This window comes from Haemorhous mexicanus, chromosome 18 (assembly GCF_027477595.1).
Source record: "Haemorhous mexicanus isolate bHaeMex1 chromosome 18, bHaeMex1.pri, whole genome shotgun sequence".
NCBI lineage: Eukaryota > Metazoa > Chordata > Aves > Passeriformes > Fringillidae > Haemorhous > Haemorhous mexicanus.
The window spans coordinates 5,322,462-5,340,278 of NC_082358.1; the positions used below are offsets into that span (position 1 = coordinate 5,322,462).

The 17,817-nt window shown below is 49.2% G+C and overlaps 1 protein-coding gene across 3 annotated transcripts in view; it reads left to right on the forward strand.

Moving 5' to 3' along the window:
- The window catches only part of PPP1R16B (protein phosphatase 1 regulatory subunit 16B), a 65,169-nt gene that overhangs the window by 17,810 nt on the left and 29,542 nt on the right, over positions 1-17,817 (forward strand). For all 3 annotated transcript variants that reach the window (XM_059862509.1, XM_059862508.1, XM_059862510.1), the window contains one exon: positions 1,958-2,360. In XM_059862509.1, the coding sequence (XP_059718492.1) occupies positions 2,114-2,360 (247 nt within the window). In that variant the 5' untranslated portion in view covers positions 1,958-2,113. The remainder of the gene's footprint in view (positions 1-1,957; positions 2,361-17,817) is intronic.

Genomic DNA, 17,817 nt, shown 5'->3' on the forward strand with positions numbered 1-17,817 from the left:
TTGGTGCCCTCACCATGGCTCTCAGCTGGGTGAGGTTGGGTGCCCTCACCGTGGCTCTCAGCTGGGTGCAGCTGCCTCTCCTCTGTTCCCTTTCCTGTAGAATCTCTGCATCCAGTGCTTACAAGGCTGTTGCTTCCTCTCTTTTGCAGCAGCAGGGTTGAGCTTCATCTGTCTCATTAAGGCTTTCTCAGATGCCAGTACTTCAGTTTCTCAGTTGCCCTTTCCATCAAAACTTGATTTTTCTTTTTCCTTTGTCCCCTCTGAGCTGGCTGGACCACACAAGCTCTCATCTCATTCCTGATTATTTGCTGCTTACCTGGATTTTGCATGAGCCATTCATTGTGCTTTGCACAGGTTTGATTGGAAAGGATAAATTCAATTTGCGTGTGATTTCAGCTTTATTTCAAATGGACATCTCCTGAGATCTGGCCTGTGTTTCCTCCTCCTGTGCAGCAGGTGACTGGTTGGTCACTGTGGGTAGCCCTGCTCAGAGGTTCCTCTTGTGGTCACACCAAGGGTCAGGAGCTGTGAACTTCACTGCTCTCATTGCTTGTGGACAGCAAAACCAGAGTGATTTAGTGTGTGGTGAGGAGAAAACCTGAGGGAAGAGAGAAATGAAGACAACCCCTGTGTTTTTAAGAGCTGAGGTTGTTTAAGGGTTATTAAGGGCCAGGTCTATCCATCTGCCCTCAGCTGGGGCTGGATGGATTGGGCAGAGCAGCACAGATGATGCTCCTGGTGGCTGGAGTTTGTCTGGGCAAACCTGCTTGGCCTCGTGGCACCTGACAGGTGGCCCCAGGTATGTCCAGCCTCTGGCTTCTGGCTTGTTGTGCTGGAATGGCCCTGTCTGGTGTCTGTGACTGCCCAGGGCACTGCAGCCTGGTCCCCTCTGACCTGTGCCTGGCTGCTCAGACTGAAATGCCCCAGGGAGGTGGCTGCTGGTGTGCATTGGGGCAGGACTGTGGGGTGGGGACACCTGGAACAGGGGTGGGGAGGAGGACTGTGGTTGTGTTCCTCTGGGGGCCATCAAATGTGGAATTTGTCTTCACTCAGGGTCACCAAATGTGGTGGTGTTCTCAGGGGTCCCAGGACGAGGGAAGAGATGAGAATCCTGTTTCCATGTTTCAGAAGGCTGATTTATTATTTTATGATTTATATTATATTAATTATATTAATGATATATTAAAACTATACTAAAAGAATAGAAGAAAGGATTTTGTCAGAAGGCTAGCAAGGAAAAAGAAGGAATGATAATAAAATCTTATGACTGACCAGAGAGTCTGAGACAGGTGGACTGTGATTGGCCACTAATTAAAAACAATCCACATGAGACCAATCAAAGATGCACCTGTTGCATTCCACAGCAGCAGATAATTATTGTTTACATTTCATTTCTGAGGCCTCTCAGCTTCTCAGGAGAAAAAATCCTAGCAAAAGGATTTTTCATAAAATGTGTCTGTTACAGAGGACCAGCCCAGGGAAGGATGGATGGGAGTCTCAGTACTCAAACTGCTCCCAAGCTCTCTGACAAATGGTATCCAACATGTGGAAGGTCTTTGCTCAGTAAGACTTTATTTTCACTTAATGTGAGCAATAGACATGAATGCACAGTGGAACTTCTGCTTAATCAAGGGGGGTTTGCTGGGATGTTTGGAGTAAAAATATCTCTTGCAGGAGAGCTGGAGCAGCCTTTGGGGTTGGTGCTCTGCTAGGTTGCAAAATTGGTGTGCTCTCCCTGATCCCTTGGTGTGGCAGAGGAGGGTGCTTAGGAAAGCTGGCCAGCTGAGCAGGGGGAAATCACCAAGGCTGGTAAGAACAATTAAAGCAATCAGAGCAATTAAAGCACAGTTAAGTCAGCTGCCTTTTGAGGTGGTAGGTGTTTCCTGTTGTGTTTTCCAGCAGGCTGAACTCACTGCTCTATGACACCTGATCTCTCCTGCTTTTCTCCTCCTTTCAGGCTCCCACCACCTTCCCACCCGACTCTGCCATGGGCCCTCCCCAGCTCGGCCTCAGGATGCTGGAATAGCAGCAGGGGGCTGCCATCCAGAGGAGCTGTGCTGGGCCATCCCTTGCCCCTGGGCCATCCTTCCCCTCCCCTGTCTGGGCAGGAGCCATGGATGCCCACGTGGACCTGCTGACCGAGCTGCAGCTGCTGGACAAGGTGCCCACGCTGGAGAGGCTGCGGGCAGCCCAGAAACGCAGGGCTCAGCAGCTGAAGAAGTGGGCCCAGTATGAGAAGGAGATGCAGCACAAGAAGAGGAAGCATGAAAAGAAGAGAAATGCTGTGAACAGAAAGAAAGTGTCTTTCGAGGCCAGCGTTGCTCTGCTGGAGGCTTCCCTGAGGAATGACGTGGAGGAAGGTATGGCACTGGTGCCTGGCAGCTTCTGTCTGGCTGCCCGTCAGCTCCATGTGGTGGGAAGGCATCTGTGGTGTGCAGAGGCATCTGTGCTGCCATCCCTGGCCTGCCCTTGGTGTGGTGTTGGGCTCTAAAGCATTGCCATCCCTGACACAGCCCCGAGGTGCCCCAGGTCCCAGCGTTACCTTGGATGGCATCAGGAGTGGGTGTGGGAGTGCCAGGATGGGGCAGGAGTTGTGACTGAGGTTTGGGTGAAGGAAGGCAGTTTTCATCTCTTTCCTTCTCACACTTCCTACTTACAGGAGGTGTGAAACACTTCCTTGCCTTCTGGGTGTGCCTCTCTGTGGTTTTAGAGGAGTCTGTCACAGGGATTTACGTGTCAGTGTGAATATCTTCACTTTCCTTGCTCGAGGGCATGCATTCAGAGCTACCTGAGTGGATGAATTTTTTCCCAAAATGCTGGGAAGCACAGCTTTGCTTGGTTCTTCCTGAAGAACAGACCTGCAAATCGTTCCCAAATTGGTTTAATTGCACCATTTCAAAGTGGATGAAAGTGCTTCTGCTACAAAATCTGAAGGGAGGAGGAAAAAATATGTCTAAAAGTCAATAACCATTAGCCTCAGCACAGCACGGGGGAAAGCCTGTGAGCTCTGGGGAGCCAGAGAGTGCTTCTCTGCAGAGGAGTGAAAATATCTCTTGCAGGAGAGCTGGAGCAGCCTTTGGGGTTGGTGCTCTGCAAGGCAGCAAAATCGGTGTGCTCTCCCTGATCCCTTGGCGTGGCAGAGGAGGGTGCTTAGGAAAGCTGGCCAGCTGAGCATCTCTGCCAGAAAATGCTGCTCTAGTTTCCAGCACCCTCTACAAGAGGCAGTGTATCCTTACCTGGTCCGTGGGTGGAAGGCAAGGACCTCGTCTTGTCTGGTGAAGAATCTCCCCAAAGCCACGTCCCTGTTTCTGAGCAAGCCTTTCCTACCCTGTAACTTGTCCTTGTGTGTTTTGCTCCTGCTTGGAAACAGAGCATGGACAGTGGTGACCCTGCCTGGGCATTGTCACTGCATTTGCCAAGCCCTGCCGTGGCTCTGGTTCATTTGTGACCTCCCTGGGACAGCAGACCTGAGATAATGCCCTGGAAATGCTGGCTTTTATTTGTCCCTTCCTTGCTTTAGAGGTTTCATAGCCCTCTGCCTCAGTGGCCCCGTGTTGTGTTTCTCACTCTGAGCTGCTGTGTTCTTCTAGGAGGGCTCCAACAGTGAAGCCAGCTGTGGCTGCTGGCAGTGCCTGAGGGACAGGTTTGGGACTTGGATCACCTCTGCCTGTGCTGGCAGGTATTGGCAGGTTGTGGTTTGGGTTTCACAGCCAGCTGTTCAGCTGCCAGGGACGGGTCACAGCCCTGGGACAGATGATGAGAGTTCTGTCTTCTTCCTTTTGGTGCTGGTGCCTCTGCTCAGCACAGTGCCTGGGTGTGATGGGTCTGCAAGAGGCCCAGCCCTGCAGGTTTGCTTTCAGCTCTCTCTGGTTTGGGATCTGGGCCCTTTGGAAGGAGGAAAGCTCCTCACTGTCTGTCCTACAGATGCTCTGTCATTTTGTGAGGGAGGCAGGAATGATGGAGGTGTTTGAGGTCCGGGCCCTGCTGAAGGGTGGCTGTGTTCCCTGAGGGTCACGAGCAGGCAGGGCTGGCCAGTGTTCAGGCTGTGACACCAATGTTCTGGTGGCAGGGTCCTGTGCAAGTGCTCTTGCAGCACATGTGGACATGGATTCTTCACTGCTGAAGCTGCAGACTTGATCTTCCAGCTCCCAGCTTCACTCTTTTCCTCCTGTGAGGGAAAATCCATCACTGCAGGTCTCTTTTGGCACCATAATCCTGTTCACCTCTTCCTGGGGCAAGCCCAGGTTGTGGGCTTGAACCAGCAGCTGCTCTTTCCAATGTGATGCTGGTGATAAAACCCAAATGTTGCACAGCCCCTTCCCTGCTGACAGAAAATCAATTTTCTCACCTATGAGAGGACAAGGGACAGTACTCCCAGGGCACAGGTGCTTCCCAAGTAGCTGCATTTTTCAGATGCCTCAAGTTTCCACATGATCTTGTTTTGTTCTCAATTAATGTAAGTCCTAAAAGTAGTGTGTGGGCAGGTCCTGTGCCAGCTCTGCCCCCTCTGTGGTGTGGGACCATATAAAGGAAAGAGGGGACAGAGTCAAACCCAGGTGCCAAACTGGCAAAATTCTTTATCAAGAAAGTGTGGAAACCTGTGGGCTTTTGGAGGTCCCAGGTGATTATTTTGATATATGAATCATCTTTTGTTTCCATGTGGGATGTGGAGGGGGAGGTGAAATAGAAATGATGAAGGAGTTGATAAGTCAGAGTGAGGAGGGTTGGAGCTGGGGGCGCAGCTGGCACGTGGCACCTCTGGGTGGCTGTGCCTTTTCCATCCCTTGTGACTTCTCTGCTCATTTTTGTCATTCCCAGCCCCAAAGTGGCACAGGGGATGGTGGTGGGTGCTGTGCAATGGAATCAGGGAGGAGGAACTGGGGTTGGGTGCGGGGTTGGCTCTTTGTCCACATGGTGTCTGAGGCTGTGGTGTGTATGACACCTCCTGAGGTGGTGGTTGAGTGCTGTAGGATGGAGCTGGGGGTGCAGAACCCAGCCCTGCTCTTCAGGGCTCCTGGACATGCTGCTTTCACTGCCCTTTGCCTGCCTCTTGCCCTGGTGTAGTTGAGAGAGCTGCTGTGTGCCAGATGACGTGTGAAAGGCAAGAGGAAATGCCCTCAAGTTGCACCCCAGGGTAGGTTTAGATTGGTAATTAGGAAAGATTTCTTCACCCAAAGGGTTGTCCAGCCCTGGCACAGGCTGCCCAGTGCAGTGGTTGAGCAGCCATCCCTGGAGGGATTCCAGAGATGCATCCCTGTGGCACCTGGGGCCGTGGCTTAGTGGTGGCCTTGGCAGTGCTGGGAGAGTGGCTGGGCTCTGATCCTGGAGGGCTTTTCCAGCCTCACGTGTTCTGTGGCTCCATGGTCTCAGTGTGGTGGCCAAGCAGGGCTGAAGGCAGGGGCTCCTGCAGCCCATCAGCGTGGGCAGGAGCTGTGAAGGGCTGGTGGCTCCTGTCTGCCTGTTCCTCTCATCTTCTGCAACAGATCTGTCAAAACATCCCAGGGTTACAAACAAGCTGCTATTAAAAGCTCCCTTGGATGTCTGCTGGCAGAAGAGGGGCCGGGAGCACACTGCAAACACGCTGGTGACAGATGTGAGCAGGCAGCCAGGCTGGGGACAGCAAGGTGACAGGCAGTGAGGGACCCCAGACTGAGGCCACCAGTGCCCCTGGGCTGCAGGGGACTGCCTGGACCTTCAGTTTGGTGAGCTGGGGTAGCTCCAGACAGCTGCTGGGTGAGTCTGAGGTGGGAGCCCAGAGCACTCCCAGCTGCCAGACCAGACCTGCGAATGGCAGTGCTGGGGAGGGGCAGCCCACACCATCTCCATTTGACTGGGAAACATGCTGCAGTCCTCACCCAGCTCTGGGCTCAGTCCCTGCTGGTTTCAAAGGGACGGTGCAGAGGGAGGACCCCCAGCCCACACAGAGCTTCCAGGGGCTGTGGTGCTGGGTGCAGCCTCTGGGCTGCTCCGATGGCTGCAGAGTTGCTTTATAATGCAACAAAGGAATGCTTTATGAGCTACTCTAGTGATGGCAAAGGATTTGAGAAGAGGAGAAATTGCTGAGGGCTGTGGCCCTTTGAGGCTGTTGTGTGAGGTGATGGACTGAAACCACGGAGAGGAGGCTGGTCCTGCCATTCCCAGGGCAGCACCTCGGCCCCAAAAGCAGCCGGGGCTGTCATGTCCAGGTCTTTCTGCATCACTGAGCTTTTCTAAAAGTAGCCCCAGAGCATGGGGAGATGAGCTGCTGTTCTGTAAACTGAAAAAAAACCAGATCCCAGAGGTGGGTAAAGTGGCTGCTTGTACAAACATGTGGCATTTGCTGTCTGGAGCTCCCTGTGCACACCTGAGCTGTTTGTGGTGGGAGCTCCTGCTTGAATGACACAAACTGCAGGTGTTGGCGTTGGCTTGAGGGTGAGCTGGGCTCCTTCAAGGAGTCGTCAACCCAAGGATTGATTCACCTTCCAGCAGCACCAGAGGTGCCCTGGTTTCTCCTGCTCTTGGGTGAGAGCTGCCTCCCACGGGCACCCGCTGGCCCTGACATCGCTGCAGAGTCCTGCAGCTCCCACCTCCTGGCACTTCATCCTGCAAGCAAAACCTTATCAGAGCCAGTGTTGCATAAAGCAGCACTTCTGCAGGAGTTTAACTGTGCAGATCCTCTGGCTGGTGAGCCTGAAAGTGAAGGAAAACTCAGCTTTGGTGACCTTGGACTTGGCATTCGGCAGAACAGCGACAGAGCAAAGAGCATTAGCTTGGAGCTCACTGTGTGGGGAAGATTTCCCTGGGGAGAAACAACTTATTCCTATCAACACATCCCCCTGCTTCCCTCTGTGCCATCCCAAATCTCCTGTTCCTGTGCCATGGTGCCCAGCATGGTTTGTGCACCTTCTGGGAGCATCCCCGACCACGCTCCCTTTGCACCTCTGGAATAAACCCAACCTTGTCATTTGCAAAGGCACTTTTAAAAGAGGCCCTAATTAGTGTCTATAAATTGCTTTCTTTAACCTTTCCAAGCTGATGTGATCTGTTCCCTTGTTACTTCAAACCCTTTATGAGGTGCCTTAATTTTCCACCCACATTATTAATCTCCTGAAGCTTTTTTTCGTGGGGTTCCCGTGGCCAGGTCTGTGAGTAAGTGCATTTATCTGTCTGAGAAGGTTTTCCCCCTGGGTTTTGTGTCCTTTGAAGGGCTCTAAAAAGAAAAGATCTCTTATCACCATCAGTCTGAGTGTCTATCTGGGCATTTGGGAGTGGTTTGAGTCAGAAATGAAAAGTTTCTTTTTAATAACAAAGGCATTTCTTGAATTTTAAACTCACTGGGTGTGGAAATGAGAGCTGTCCTCTTTAGGAAGCTGCATGTGGGAGCCCTTGGCAATGATGAATTTTGTTAATTTTGTTAATGGGGGTTGGTATGTCTTCCAAAAGCAGATTCACGTATTTGGCCACATTTGAACTTGGCTTTTTCATGCAATTTGGATGTGATGCCAATGTGGGGTGATTTGCATATGGCAGCTAACTAGAGGCATCTGGGAGCATGAGCAATATTGAATCAGCAACTTTCTCTGTTGTCATAACAAGTAAATATTTTTAAATTTTTTTCTCCCTACTCTCTGAAATTCAATCAAGTGGGGAAATTATAAGAGCTCCAAATGCCAACTTTCCTGTCTCCAAATTAACACTGAAAGTCCACCTAAGGTTTTCCTGGGATGAGGCCCTCCCTCCCCAAATCTGGATTCAACTTCACCAATTCATTTGACAATCAAACAAAAAGTTTGATCAGAAATACTTCTTTTATTTCTCAAAAGTTGGTCATTTCCACATCATTTCATTTTCTGGCTTTTACAGGTGTGCTGCCTCCCACCATTTCTGATACCACTGAAAATATTTCTGGTGTATTTTGTAATAGGATTACAGGGTAATGAAGAAACATTGGATTCAAGCTGCTGTAAGAATTCTGTTTGGGTTTAAGGTGTTTTTAATCAAACAGGGATTGGCCAATTGCTGTTCAGATTTTGTTTCTTACAAGAGGTAGCTTAAACTACTTAATCATCTTCCAGCATTTGGCTGAAGTGTGTTTTGGAGGAGAAACTCGGAGTCTCCTTGGTTGCATGTGCCCCTAAATACAAACTGGACATTTCCTTGGTTTTTGATGTTGGTGGTGGTGTTGATGTGGCCATGTGTGAGGAGTGTTGTGCCTCCCGAGGAGATCTGGGCAATAGGAAGGTGTTGTTTTGATTTTTGAAGGTTTTTTTAAGTCTTTTGATGTTTATATTTTTTGTAACAAACTTTCTCATACACTTTATGTAAATAACTTATTGTTTTGCATTTTTAAATAAAATTTAATAGACTGTTAGTTTGTCCAGTGTCAATGGAGAGGTGACACTGTCGCCCTCCAATCCACTGTCACTTTTAAAAATCTATAAATATTAAAGCCAAAATTGAACTTCCCTCTTTTTTACCTTAAAAAATCCAATATCCACATCTTTCTGTTTCATAGCCTAAAATAACAGGGAGGAGAGGCTGGACCTGCTCAGGTGGTGCTGCAAGGTGCAGCAGGTAGGATATGTCAGGTCACCATCTGCTCTCCAGCCCTGCCCGGCCAAACCACGGCAGGGAGAGTGTCACATTCACTTTTTCTGAAAAATCCCCTGGCCCAGGATTCCTCTCCTGGGAAGCTGAGAAGCCTCAGAGAAAAAGGAAAACAATATTTATCTGATTTGCTTCTCCTGTGTTTTGCTGCTTTGGAATGTGTTTGGAGATTCTTTATCCAACAGGAGATTGTTTGATTGGTTTCATGTGAATTGTTTTCACTTAATGACCAATCAGGGTCAGGCTGTGTCTGACTCTAGAGAGAGTCACAAGTTTTCATTATCATTCTTTGTAGCCTTCTGTAAGTATCCTTTCTCTATTCTTTAGCATAGTTTAGTATAGCATTCTTTAATGTAATATAGATCATAAAATAATAAATCAGCCTTCTGAGAACATGGAGTCAGATTCAATCATTTCCTTCCTGCCACGGGAGACCCCGAAAATACCACAGGAGAGCTCAGGACAGGAATGTCAGACTTTAGTGAGCCCAAGGCAGATTGTCAATGGGACCTTCATTCAGCCAGGTGCCTGGAGGTGTCCCTGCCTACAGGAGCTAAATCAGTGCCCTTTAACCCTTCCCTGTCCAGGCTGCTCTGCTTCCTGTGACGTGGAGGCAGCCCTGCATGCCTGCTGGTTTCCTGGGGTCTGCAGGGCTGCCAAATGTCCAAGCCAGGACTTCCAAGTCTGCCACCACTTGCTGATCTGTCAGTGGCTGCAGGAGTGTCGGGGGTAGGAGGGTTGGAACAGACGGACACGAGAGATCTCTGAAGGCAGGTCAGGAACTCGGGGTTTATTGCAAAGGGCCTGGGGGCAGGGACCTGCTGGGAGCTGCCAGCCACAGCTCAGAGCAGCCCCAAAGAGGGAAGGGTGAACAAAGTGGGAAAGAGAGAGAAGCAAGAGAAGAGAAAATGAGAGAGCGAGGAAGAGTAAAAGAGGATAAGAGCGTAAGAGAGCAAGGTTCCTGTTACAATGCCATAAATCTTCTCCTGGGCTGAATATTCTAATTCTCACCAACCAATCTAATACAAGATACAAATCCTACAGCATTTACATACAGCCTGTAAGAATCATTGCATCACCGCACTGTGTTACATTTTAAACCCTAAAAACTCTTCTTTGGGCCCTTCTGCCAAGCCAGCAGGGTCTGCTCTGAGCCTGGGACCTGCCTGAAAGCAGAGGGTGTTGTTTGATCAAAAGGGGATTGCCTTCAGCTGGCCATGCCATTGTTTTCCAGGTGTTCAGTAATTGAGGGATCTCAAAGCTGCTTTCATTTCAATCTCGCTCATATTTCCATATTCTCAAAATCTTTTGCCAGGCAATCATATCTATAAGGCTTTCCTGTTTCATCCTCCCCAACAAGTGGCTCTTGCTAGCCTGTAACTCCCCAGCTTGGCTGTCCTTGTGTTTCCTCCTGAGAGGACTACTGCCTGCCATGTGCACGAGGGAGACCAATGGGATGGAGCACTGGGAGCAGCACATCTGGCTCCTGCTCACTGGGATAACAGCTGGAAGGGCTGGCACTACAGCCCAGCCAGGTCCTTGCCCCAGGAGATGGCACATGGGGGCTTTTCTTGCAGGCAGAGTGTTTCTTGCTGCCTGGCTGCCTTCCAGGTGAGTGTTGTTTCCTGTGCTCCAATTCATGGTGTGTTTTGTTGTTGCAGTCAGGTAGAAAAATTATCAAAGAAAGGCTTCATAAGATCAGGCCTGCTCTGTTAGATTGATGGCTGGCCTGTCATTTCTTTTAAGTGCAGCCAGTACTTTTCAAGTCCCCATGTGAAAACAATCTTGGTGTGAACAGTTTGTTAACATAGCAATCTATTCCTGGGTGAAAAACAGCTAGCACCTACATAAAAACAGCTAGCACCTACATAAACATTAAATCTGTCCCACTAAAATCAGTGAAGGAAATATGTAAACAATTTAAGAACAGAGAGATTTGATGGACAAGTAAAATACCTTTTACTAACCAATAGGGTAATTGGCAAGAAAACTATTAACCAATTACAGTTGCACATGAGTTCTGTAAAAAGAGTATAAAATGAGTTGTGTGACTAAAGAATAGGCTTTTCCACATGAAGAAAATGGAGTCTCACATGACTTATTCTGATATTTTGTCCCACTCCAGTAGTGAGGGATCAGAGAGCATAAACAGCAGCTCCACTGGGGACTCTGGTGTCTTCTGTGTAGTAAGTAGCAGAACCCAGAGGGGAATTTTGTGCTTTCTGTGCTTGGCTGTGAGCTCTGAGAGCCAAGGCTCTGTCCTGCTCTGGGGCTGTGCTGTGGGGTCTAAGCCAAGGGATGTGGGACATGAGCCTGATTGCTCCTCTGAGCTCGCTGGCTTTTTGCAGCATCATTCTCTTTTCAAGTGCATTTTGTACAGCAGTCCACAACCAAAACCACAGGTCTGCAGCCACCTATCTGATTGTTCTTTGCAAATGAGTCTTGGTGGGGAAATGAATACTTTTGGGGGTGAATCCTTCCTGCAGGGTGAAACCTGATGTTGCTGCTGTACCCCTGGTACAGCTGAAAATGCATTTCTTTGCCTCTTAGCTGTGGTTGCAAGCTCTGTTTTCTGCCCCTTTCTCCTGGTCAAGGAGAACTTGAAAAGTGGATTAAATCTATTTTTTTTCCAGATTTAAATTCCTGCCTTTCTGGAGCGAGGCCAGCTCAGCTCAGCTGGTGTAGATTTCTCCCTCCTAGAATCATGGAAAATAGAGGTTGAGAGGGCCTCAGGAGGTCATGTAATCCACCTCCTGCCCCAAGGCAGGATCAACTGTATCTAAAATGCTTGCTAATGAGGGTGGAGTTAGGTATCTTAGTGTATTTATAGGCATCTCCACAACACCAGAGCACATCTACCTGTGCAAGGAGCCCTGCTTCTCATTCAGTTGTGCATATTTTTCCTACTTGCTTATATTTATCCTCTTTTTCTTGTTTTCTTTTTTTTTTTTGTTTTGTGGGGTTTTTTTTGGTTTTTTGTTTGTTTGTTTGTTTGTTTTTTCTTTTTTTCTTTGCATCTCATCCTTACACTTATTGACTGGGAGTTTTCCTACTTCCATGAAGAATGCTCTAATTCTTTCCTCAATAGCAGTTGCTATGGCAGCTGGTTCAGGCAGAGCCTTATAGCCTAGTGCAGAGATGCTTCTACAGACACTTCCACTGCTTGTTTTTTCCTCTGGAGCTTGGCCAGATCTTTGGGAAATGCTACCATTTGCTGAGAGTGTCTTGAGCAAAAAGAAAAAAAAAAGAATTAAAAAAATCAGATGCTGGTATATAAAAACATCCCCTAAGCCTTGCCCACCCTCTACCCCAGCACTAAAGGATGCTAAATAGGCCAGGAAGCAAACTGTTTAATTCTGGCTGCTGGTGCATTTGTAATCAAGAGCCAAGATGCAATCAAGCACCTTGCACTCCCTTTTAATTCGGGGAACAAGAGCCCATGTGCAGCTCTGAGCCCGTGGATGCAGTTTCCACTGAGGTCCCTGCAATTTGCAGCTGCTTGTGGCTGCATTTGGCCTCTGGATTCCCTGGACAGTGTGAGGTAGGCTGGCTGCAAGTGCCACTCCTGTGGGAAATGGGCTCTAGTTACTCTGGGGTGGTTCTCCTGCTCTGAATACCTTTTTATAACAGTTCACAGCATTTCTCAGTTTGACCAAGGTTTTCAAGCCAGGCCTTAATTCACATTTCCCTGGTGATTTGGGCTGCTGTGCTGGGCTTTGCTTTCAAAGAGCATAAAGGTCCCTGCCTTGAGTGTGAGAGCATCAAGCTCTGAATGCAGTGGGAAACCTCCAAAGTCTCATTTATCTTGGTTTGCCCTTACCTGGGCTGACAAGAGAAATCCCATTAGTAAAAATAAATGTTAACCACAATCCTCCTCCATAATAAAACCCCAAGCAACCCACCCACCAAACAAAACAACACTCTCTTGTTTTTTGTCCTAAGGGCTACTGCTATAGAGTTCAGCTCTAAAAAAAGGGGAGACTAGAGCAGGAATTAACCTCTAAGGCTCTGTCACACCTTCTCCTCGCTTGCACCAGCCCTGTTCCAGCCTATGGCAGCTGATGGTGTCCATGGCAGAGTTACCTGCACTCAGCTTCTGTCCTGTCCTTTGTGGCACCTTCAAAGCATTTCCATGTGGAGCAGCAAGGGTTGGAGGTGAGGAGCTGCCACTTGCATGGCTCTGGTTGCAGTGATGAGGGCTGAGACACCATGGCTTGGTGTATTTGTGGTCTTTTATAGTACCTGATCTGAAGGATTCTCTGTGTCAAACCCATCCTTATCAATGACAGCAAAATTTTACCCTATTCAATAATGTGGAATGAAAAGTAAAGTCCTTGCACAGAAACAGAGCACCAAGGTTTCATTGCTGCAGGGTGTTTGTGGTTTGCCCAGTCACTTGGGAGAAGGAATTCAGCTGGAAATCCATCCCAGCTCAGCCTCTTGGGGCTGGAGAGGAGCAGGGAGCCTGCAGTGAAGAACAGCCCTAACATTTGGGTTAGGGACCTGGAGAGAACTTCCCCTGTCTGCCTGAATCTTGTGTGGTGAGGTCTGCCCTGGGGTGCTGTGATTCACCCTCTGGAGATCCCATCAGCTCCACAGAGAGCAGGACCTCCCTCAGGAACCTGGGGCTGGACAGCACACAGTGCTCCCACAGAGAGCAGGCTTCAGCCTACTTAGAGCTCAGACTCATCCTGTGCCCCTCAAACTTTTCAGACCTGGTTTATTTGATCATCTCAGATCTGTCAGTTTGTCATTAATTAGCAAGGCTAGAGCAGGGCTCCACGGAAGCTTAAATGGGCCTCTTGTTTTAATTAAAATGTTGGTGTAACAGCCTGAAATAGCAGGAGTTAGAAAGAGCCAGAGCTCCAGTGAAGGAGGACAGTCCCCATGGATCTGCAGTGACATCCTCCTGCCTGTCAGGGTTGTTAGCACAGGGGTTTCTTTCCTCCTGAAGCTGATGCAAGGCTTGAGTGTGATAGGAAGTTCCAGTCTAGGCTGCAACCAGCCAGCTTGCAACCTGCTGCTGCATGCTGTGCCAAAACCACAGCAGCTCTGGTTTGGGAGGTGGCAGTGGGTCATGGACAGCTGCTGGAAGTCCATTTTGCTTTTATTAGAAGGGCAAATGGGTTTTAAAATTTCATCTGAAAAGGCACCTAAGCAGGATTCCCTGTGCTTTCATAGGAAATTTATTTCCCATAACTTCAATCATGCAGTTGTGAAATAGCTATGAAAAAGCTGCTGCTCTGTCCCCTGACCCAAATTATTCTCATTTGTGGCAATTTTCCACCACTCTTCAGAGGCAGGAAAGGTTCATCTGAGTACAGGTCAGCACTGGACCTGTAGCACTAATTCAAGGCTTGGCTCATCATTGCACTGTCTCAATCAGTGCTGTAGGATTTGCCATGTGTTCAGCAATGGGAATGTTTGCAGCACTGATCTGTCAGTTACCCTGTGGGGAACAAGGGAACTGGAAATATTTCTTGCTTTGCTTACATCCAGAGACTTGTCTTGTAGCTCAAGGGCAATATTTGTTGGCTGATTTTTCTCCTCTGGGGTGGGATTGACAGCCTGGATTGCAGGTGGAGGTGGAAGGGGCTGTGCCCAGAGCAGGGCAATGGTGCTGAGCCAGAGGTGTGGTCACCTCGTGTCATTCTCCTGTGGTTCTAAGCTCCCACAAACACCTTGCTCACCCAGCTGTCCTGGGTGCTCTCATGGGAGCACCTTCAGCTACCACTGACTGGGGACCTCCTGGGGATCCCTGAGCATTTTGGCACAGACCTCTGAAGATATTTGGGTATTCTGCCTTTTTTGCAATCAGTTTGGTTGGGTCAGTTGACACAGGGAATCCTCCAGATCAGATAATTAAAAAGACCATGAATACACCAAGCCATGGTGTCTCAGCCCTCATCACTGCAACCAGAGCCATGCAAGTGGCAGCTCCTCACCTCCAACCCTTGCTGCTCCACATGGAAATGCTCTGAAGGTGCCACAGTCTTCCCCACCTACTCAAAACGTGGATGTGTCCAGAGAGGTGCAGGTGTAACCCAGGACAGGACAGAAGCTGTGTGCAGGTGACTCTGCCATGGGCACCATCAGCTGCCAGCCAGGCTGGAACAGGGCTGGTGCAAGCAGCCTAAAGCTCCATAGGACCCAGAGTCCACTCAGCTCCTTCCTGCTGGATGCTGCTGTACAGACCACCCCATTAATCACTGCCCTGTGGTAGTAAAATATACTGACATGGCATTTTGAGTCCTCAGGGATCACCCTGATCAGAGCCAGGAGTTCCCAGCAGCACTGGAAACATCCTGTGTGTGCCATGGGCAGGAGTGGTTCCCTGGGACAGCCAGTTCCCAGTTTTGGAAGCTGACCCCAGTGCTGTGGGCTCCCCACCCTCCTCCTTCCCTTCCTGCAGGAAGGGCCTGTGGGTTTTCCAGCTGTGGAACAGGAAAGAAGTGGGGATCCTGTTTACCTGCCCACTGAGCTGCTCAAATCTGTTTAAAGCTGCTCCTTGTCCCATGCTGCTCCTGGCTGTGGCCTGGTTTGCCAGCTGTCCTGTCTCTGCTGTTCCCTCTGGGAGCTCTGCATGCAGCACCCCGAGGTGCCACAGCCAGAGAGGCTCTGCAAACCCAGCAGGCTGAGCTGTGGGGTGAGGAGCCCAGCCCTGGCTGTGACTGGGACGTGACAAGAGCAGCTTGGTCACCTGAGATCCTGGGACTGGAGGGCACAAGAAGGGTGTTTGCTGGCACTGCAGTGGGCAAAGTGTTTCTGTCCTGTCCCACAACAGCTTTTAGGTTAGATCCTACAGACATCCAGTCAGTATCAGCTCCTTGGGAGGTGCCAGGTGACATCACACATGCAGGAGTGTGGAGGCAGGGGGGACTCGTGCAGGGTCTCAGCCCTGTTTATCTCTTGTCTCTGTCATGTTTTCTGAAAAATCCTTTCTCCAGGATTTCTTCTCCTGGGAAGCTGAGAAGCCTGAGAGAGAAATGAAAACAGTAATTATCTGATTGCTTCTCCTGTGTTTTGCTGCTTTGGAATGTGGCTGGAGATTGTTTACCAACTGGTCATTGTTTGATTGGTTTCATGTGAATTGTTTTTACTTAATGACCAATCACAGCCAGCTGTGTCAGGCTCTGAGGAGTCAGTCACGAGTTTTCATTATCATTCTTTGTAGCCTTCTGTCTGTGTCCTTCTCTTTCTTTAGTATAGTTTTTAGTATAAAAACTAGCATTCTTTTATATAATATAGTATAATAAAATAATATAATAGCCTTCTAAGAACATGGAGTCAGATTCTCAACTCCTTCATCCTGGGGACCCAGCAAATACCTCAATCTCTCACTAAAATATGAGAGGACTTTGGGCTCTTTTATTTTGGGCATCCCATTGCTCTTGTTGGGGTGTCTGAATTCTGCTCAGCTGGGGTGGAAGCCAGCAGGATGAGGCACTGAGCTGTGAGAGGGTTTGCTGGGGAAGTGCTTATGGAGGAGCTGGAGGTGTCATGTCAGAGCAGGGGGAGTGCTGCAGCCTGCCCTGGCTCTGGCACAGCCTCCTCAGCCACAAAACCCTCTTTAGGTTGGGCACATATGTGGTGTAGAGCAATGCTGTAAAACACTGCCTGGGGGGCACGGATGTTTAACCTGAGCCAAAGTGTCCCAGGCTTGGCAGTGTACTTGCTTTGGAAAAATGCTGTGTACCTGTGCTCACACATCCCCTGGGACTCTCACAGCTCTGGAAAGCAGCAGGGCTGCCAAGAGCATGTGGGGACACTGCCAGGGTGGCCTTCTCTGAGCCTGCTGGTGGCAGGGAGCTTTTGTGCTGTCCTTATCTCTGGGCAGTGAGTCCTTCCCGTGGGGTGTGGGGACAGCAGGAGTGGCTCCATGGAGCTTTTTACCCTGGCAGAGGGTGGCTCTTGCTGCAAGGGCTGAGGGGGAGGCTGTGGCTGTGCTGGGATGGCTCAGGCTGCTGAGGGTGGCTAATGAGGAGCCCAAAGTCACTGAGCAGCTGCCTTCAGCTGAGATGAGCCCTGACCAGCAGTGGTGGCAGCTCTGTGCAGCACAGGTTTGCTGCAGGAGGAGGTGGCTGGTGCAGGGAGCAGGGTCTGTGTCAGCCTTTCTTGGGAAGGCAGCACAGTGCTCCTGGGGGATTGTGTGTGTTCTATTCTGCAATATCCACTGCTGCAGCATCCCACCAGCAGCACTGAGGTGCCCTGCCTGGTGTCAGGGGCCACGGAGCCACCCTGTCATCCTCAGGGACCTTTGCCTGGCCACAGGCAGTGCTGGCACCAGGGCTGGGCTGTCTGACATGGGCTGTGCCCAAAGCTGGGCTCTGGCAATCCTCCCTGCCCTGCTGCAAGCAGGACAAGGTGCCCTGAGCAGGGAGAATGGCACTGCCAGCAGGCACTGACTGTCACTGTCACCCACTCCATTTAATTGAATTTGGATGGCTTTTTTTTTTATGGCCTATTTTAATTTTTTTTTCCTTTTTTTGGACAGTTGCTTAACTGGGAAAGTAAACTGGAGAAGAGAAGCTGTCCTGGTTTAACAGGGTCTACCCTTAGCCCATAAATCTGGGCCAGATCTACTGGTACATGCTGATGCTTTGTGCAGCCCTAGAAAGAAAAACAGGCATAAATATCACTTTATAGCTGTTCTGCTTTGCTCCATGAATCTGGATCAGTGTCTCTCTCCCTCCTAATCGGGTTAGTTTTCTTTTGATCTACCTCTGTTAAGGAAATCTAAACTGATTTAGCTATTCCCATCCATTTTCCATTTGCCTGATGGCTCTTTCCACAAGGCTGTCTCAGCTCTACCCTAATTACTGATGAGTTGTCTGATGCTGTAGCAGGTGACACTCTGCTGTGGAACTTCGTAAATCTTAACCAGTATTCACTGGGATTTTTTTTGGCAGATGTTTTGTTTCATTTTTGGACAGATTAGTTTTAAATTGGCAAGTGCACTAGGCTTAAGGAGAAGACAGTTGCTACTAGCTGCCAAAAAGAAAACACTAATTATCAATCATGTTTTATTGAGCCTCTGTTGAACTGATTTGCTGTAGAAAACATAATTTTCTTGTACTCTAGCTTCAGGAAATCTGATTTTTGAGAGTTCTGCTCTCTTGATGGTGGTGATGTATGATGCAGCATAGAAGAGAGGGAAAAATTAGCTCAGGATTAAAATTTGTGACATTTTAGGGACACAAAACCATTTTCTGTGCTGATGTGCCATAAAAC